The sequence below is a fragment of the Labrus mixtus genome, chromosome 18 (genome assembly GCF_963584025.1).
Source record: "Labrus mixtus chromosome 18, fLabMix1.1, whole genome shotgun sequence".
NCBI classification, from domain to species: Eukaryota; Metazoa; Chordata; class Actinopteri; order Labriformes; family Labridae; genus Labrus; species Labrus mixtus.
In genome coordinates, this window is record NC_083629.1 from 18,953,796 (window position 1) to 18,959,795 (window position 6,000).

General features: G+C 44.8%; 1 protein-coding gene across 1 annotated transcript in view; it reads right to left on the minus strand.

Annotated features, from left to right (window-relative positions):
- The window catches only part of grin3ba (glutamate receptor, ionotropic, N-methyl-D-aspartate 3Ba), an 84,228-nt gene extending 79,044 nt beyond the window's left edge, over window positions 1–5,184 (minus strand). The window contains exon 1 of the mRNA XM_061063341.1: window positions 4,072–5,184. Within this exon, the coding sequence (XP_060919324.1) occupies window positions 4,072–4,614 (543 nt within the window). The 5' untranslated portion in view covers window positions 4,615–5,184. The remainder of the gene's footprint in view (window positions 1–4,071) is intronic.
- Window positions 5,185–6,000: the final 816 nt, after the last annotated feature.

A 6,000-nucleotide genomic window follows, 5' to 3' on the forward strand; every position in this document is an offset into this window, starting at 1 on the left:
TTTTGAGAACAATAACCCCTCAGCTGTGGTTTTAGGAGCAAGTCTGGAAAATATGTCATTAGTCCCATTTAGATCAGAAGTCTCTTTTTCAAAAAAAGACCTGACCAAGAACAGCAGCAACACACATCAACAAAACCACTCAAAGTCTTACAGTACACATTTCATAATAAGAAAATCATCGGCTGAAATGTTTTCATACAGAAAGTATGGATTCAAGACTTCTCACCTAGGGTTTAAATATCACAGTGCCTCGCTCAATAGTTTAAACCTCTTGGATTTTCACAAATCAATGAACAAACAAAAGCAGTCCAAAAACCCTGAGGTCCAATGCCAATCTAGATACCAAGATACGATAATCCGTCATTTGCATAGGTAACGAAACAAATACCACCAGTAGGTGCACTCATCAGATGCTATGGCTTATAGTGAATTCCCCAACCAAATTATTAGTTTTGGGTCATTTATTGTAAAGAAATATACAATATTCTGCTATTAGAAAGTGTTATGACTGTCAAAGCTGGCTTATATCAGCCATTGTCCATCACTTCTGTGCATATGTTTTATGCAACAGTATCAAAGGGGTTCTTGGCGTTGGCCAATACTCAAGTCTATGTATTGGAATTGACAAAAAGAAGGAAAAAAACGTGGTATTGGAACATCTCTACCTGAAGGCAGCTGGTGGAACCTGATTTACTGTGAGTCACAGCATAGCAAGTTGTATTTGTATTACATTCTACAACTACATAATACTGCTGTCCTGCTTCAAAATAGTTGAACTTTATGTATTAGTCATAGTCCATCCATCCGTTTCATACCATATCACAACTCTTATTTATGTGCACTTCTAGCATGAAAAGTTTTAGGAGGTTGAAAACGTAAGCAAGACACATTAGTATGAAGCTCACATCATGGCTCGGCATAGTTAATCCAGTTTTGTCTTCAAATCAAACACAAAATATGAAATTGAAGCTGACGGTTAAGGGACATTATTGCACTGACAAGTCGAATTATTTCCTGAGAAAATTGTTTTTTTTCCCCTTCTCATGTCATTTGACCTTGAGGAAGTCTTTTTACCCTCTTACGAAAGCTCAATCAGAACCCTATATGCTATACGTGTTTTTCTAAATTGGTGTCAAATTGTCTTGACAGTATGAAGGAAGCATAGCAAGTGTGTCCTCCTGCACACACACTTGTCCCTTTTACTGTGGATGTGTGTGTGTGTGTGTGTGTGTGTCTATCTGATGTCCAGGGAGGGAATCTGCACACAAGAAGAAAAAAAACCACGGGCTTTATTCCCAACCCCCTGCGGAAAAGAATTCTCCCCAATTTCAAAAACTCATGAGAGAAGACTGGCCTTCCAAAAACAAAAAAGCCCTCCTTTTTTTTGGATCAATCTGTGACGGATTTGGCATTTTTTTTGGCAGACACATTTGTTTTGTTTCTGCATTTCTCCAGCCTTCCTTCCTTCCTTCTTCTTCTCCTCCTCCTCTCAGGAGCACTCCTCCTCCTCCTCCCCCCTGATGCTCGCATGTAAACAGAATTTTTAATTAGAGTCATATCTTCCGTTTGTGTAATTTGCTATCAGCGGAGAAGCCGGTGTACGATTCCCATGTTTGCACAGGGTAACAATTTGCCTCCCTGTTGACCCGGCCCACTCATCTCTCGCCCTCTCTGTGTGTGTTGGAGAACCTGTCCCGCCTCCTGCCTGCATCCTTTCATTTCAGTTCCATTGTTAAGGAGGTGCTGAATAGAGCTGAAGAGAATGCCCATGTGCAAGACAGTTACACTGTTTAGAGCCGCAGCAAAGAACTTTCATCAGTTTTATGAAGCAATTAGATTTTTTTTTATGACAAATTGATCGTTTGCTTCTTGTGCAAAATGTCAGAAAATAGTGAAAAAAAACTCACAGAGGGGAAATAAATATATTTGCAATGATTAAAGGAGGAGAAACACATCGATATGACCACAAATTTTAGGAGATGGGATCGATAATTGTATTAACGAATCACTTGTTGCAATAACTTACTGTTTGCCTTACGTAAGCCTCTTATTTACATCATTTTTCGCTAATTTCTTCATCTGTCTGTTTTTTTCCTCTCATGACTCCTCCGCAAGCTCGCACTGAACTTAGCACTTTGAAATCTTGAACCATGGATTTCTGCAGGTTAATTCTGCATATCTTTTCCTCACCGTGTATATACGTCTTTTAACTTTTACCGCTCATAGCAGCTCCCCTGTTTTTGTTTTTTTTCTTCTTCCTCCGCTGCCTACAAAACAAGCAGATGTTGCAGCTGCCAGGTACCTTGAACACAACACCTGGGAACCAAAGAGCCCGACACTGAGAGGGAGGCGAAAAAAGCTCTCGTACATTTAATATACAGCTGAATTATTTTTGTTTATCACAGACATAAAAGCTCAAGAAAAACAGGCATGTGTTTATACACAACATGCTGTTTGACATTATTTCTATAAATGCTGAAAAGCTGCCGGATGAAGAGAAAGAGAGAGAGAGAGAGACATGGCTGTTTCTTTGCCTGCTTGGCACACTTCTGTAGCACTGAGAGGCCTCCCACAGCTAAAAAAAAAAAAAAAAAGAAACACACACTCCTCCTTCCCGGCTCACCCTTCCCTCTCTTTCTCCCCCCCCCCCCCCCCATCTCTCTCTTCCTCTCCTTCTGCTTATCTCCTCGCACTGCCGACACATTCGTCAAGTGGTGTGACTTCTCATTCATGCAATCCTTATTGAAATCGAAGAAGCAATCCATTGTTGACAAAGAGACGCGACGGGACAAAGATTTCAGACTTAAACTATAGATCACTCCACCCTCTCTGTCTCTGTCTCTTCTCTCTGTCCCTATAACGCTGCCCCTTAGTTCAGACTGTGTGTATGTTTGTTTGTGTGTGTGTTTGTCAGATGGACATGTGTGAAAGTCCCCTTTATGTGCACTTTCTATGTGTGTAAGAGTGTGTGTAGCAGAGATGCAGTCGGCTGCGAAGTTGGATAGAGGCGGTTATGACTGGAGCTGGATTGACTGACTGGCAAGCAGCTCGACTGCTGCTGGGAATACTAACATGGCACACACACACACACACACACACACACACACACACACACACACACACACCCACACACACACACACATCTATTTCCTTCACCTACAAACTCATAGACACACAAAAAAATGTACATTTAAACCCACAAAAAGCCCCTAACCTCTCTGTAACATCCATCTATCAGCGTCTCAGCACTTTGAATGATTCACACTGAAAGGTGCCAAAGCACAGACTTCTTCAATCAAAGATGCACCCATTCAGACACACACTCTATCATACATACACACTCTTTTAACACACACACACACACACACACACACACACACACACACACACACACACACACAGCAGGAGGAACTTAAAGACAGAAGAAAAGAAGATTTTCACTCTAAACCTCTGTAGCTGGAGGGCTGGAGGGTTCAGTCCAATACCGATGCAGGGCTACACATTAAACATGCATGTGAGGGGGCCTGTATAGGTTCAGCAGAAGAAGCTCAGCTGCAGATCAATGTGAACACCAGACTTCACTGGAGGAGGACAGTTAGAGTGCAACTTAAAAATCAGAGACACTTAAGAGTCTTCTGCTAGACCAATTATCCTTTCGTTTTCTTTGTATGTTCCAAATGTCCTTATTTGAGCCTTTTCTAAAGAAAAAAAGAGTAATTGCTCAAATTACCCTGGCTAAATGTACCTGTGCTTACGGGGTTCCTTTGCCTTTAGCTAGACTTAAATTCTGCCAGTTGAGATGAGTTTTTGTAGCAGCTCAGACACCAAAATCCTCGCCACAGGCCAAAGGGTCAGCCAGTGGTTCATCTGCAAGAGTCAACTCTGTGATAAAGGCCCAAATGAGAAAATGTTGCACCACAGGCTGCTGCTCATTGAAGTGCAAAGTGTGCCCCCCCCCCCCCCCAAAAAAAAACAATCAAACACAGCCTTCAGTGTTTCATGATTTTTGTGTTTCTTCCAAGAATGTGCTGCTACAGGTGCACGGAGAAGACACACAGAATCCTCACATACCTTAGTCACCAGAGGCTCTGTGTCCTCCAGGATGGAGATGAAAGGGATTTCCAGAAAAGACGAGATGAACTCCACTTGGATCAGCTCCTCCCTGGAGCGCGGGAAGGCGAGCACCGCGGACACCCCTCTGACCACCAGGTCCTGGCAGGCGCTCCGGGACAACGACTCGGGGTCTCCTCCCGAGGGCGACCGAGCCACCATCTCCAGGCTCAGGTTGAAGGGCAGCAGAGGGGGTGTCTGGGAGGAGGAGGTGGTGGTTGAGGAGTCCGCGCCTCCGCTCTGGTGCCGGAGGCTAGCCAGGGCGCGGTTGAGCGCGTTTTGTATCCGTGCCGGCTGTCGGGTCGGCAAGAGTGCGCCGAGACGCACGGTGTGTCCGATCCGGGCGAGGATGTGGCAGTGCTGCGGGTGCGGGAAGCAGGACTCCGGGGAGGAGGAGAAGACGGCAAAAAGAAGAAGCAGCAGGATCGGTCTGGCAGAGAGGAAGAGGAGATGAGGTCTCCCCGGGGCGAGGCAGTAGGTCCAGAGTCCGGGGAGAGACACCATGCTGCAGCTCCGACACACAACAGAGGAGGACTGGGCTCTGCTCGGCGGGAGATGGCATAGCTCCCTCTTTTCTCCCGGCTCCACCGCTTCTCCTCGGACTTGATGGTTCTTCTTTCTTTTTCTTTTTTTCTTGCCCTGTTCTTCTTTCGCTGTCGACGGTGATTTTGTCGGCGTCTTGACGTCTTGCCTTTCACCTCTTCAAAGTTTCTGTGTCAACAGTGAAAGACGCGCTGGTGGAGGCAGAGGAGAGATGAGCGCGCACAGCTTAGAGCGGTCGCCCCGCTTCTGTCAGTCTCTGCTGGAGGAAGGCACACACCAGCTGTGAAGTGTGAGTGTGAGGGAGTGTGTGTGTGTGTGTGTGTGTGTGTGTGTGTGTGTGTGTGTGTGTGTGTGTGTGTGTCTCGGCGCGTGTGTGTGGGTCCATGCGCCTGCCGGCCAATAATCTAACCTCTCACGGAGCCTGCCTCTTGTTGAATCTTAATGAAAATCCGTCGGTAACATTTCCTTCCGCTTCATCTGGTCCCAGACAGAATTTGCACTTCATGTTTTCATTCAGAATGACAAAAAAACGGCAAGATATCAAACATGTTTCTTTATAATTATTTTACAAATCTTACTCAAAGGCATTCAACCATAAGAAGAAATGACTTCCATTTGTCCATCTGCCGTTTAGTTGAGGAAAACCTCACTTACCTCAGCATTTTCACTTTAAACATCTCAGAAATCTGTCCCCAAACACTCACATCCTCACATTAGGACCATAAGAAGCATTAAAGAGCTTTAACTTTCCAAAAGATTGATTCCTATTCCCAAAAAAAGAGGGAGAAAATTGGATGCTTTTTCAAGATTAAACCCTGTTATTAATGGTGGCCATTTGTTTTGTGAGGTAATAGGGGAACTTTTTAAGCACCTCTGCAGCTCTGCTCGCCATGTCCCCGCCAGGGTTGGCCAACACAAAGCTAATAGCTTGCTGAAATCTCAATTTTCCCCCCCCCAAGATTTATTCCCCACTTCCTCCCTGCCGTCCAAGTCGAACATTATCCGTTGTGTAACCACATCTTTTTCAGCACCACGGACAGCGCCAGTGCCATAAAAGAGATCTACTGTGCATGCTAATTTGGCTTCATGGGAGGGACAGCACTCAGTCTGGCCTTCATTCATTCTGCACTCAGTTTTCTCTGCCTTCTCTGATCTAATTTGCCATCGATAGAGCAGAACATCCAGTAAATCATTCTTTTCAGCCCAAGTGAAATCCTGTTCTCAGGGTCCCCACACTCTCTTTTGCTGATAATTCCTAGTTTGTCAGACATTTGTGAAGCTTCAGACGTCTCTCTTCCCTCTGTTTTTCTGCCTTTGCGTTTCGTTTTTTTTTTTTCTGGCAATCTG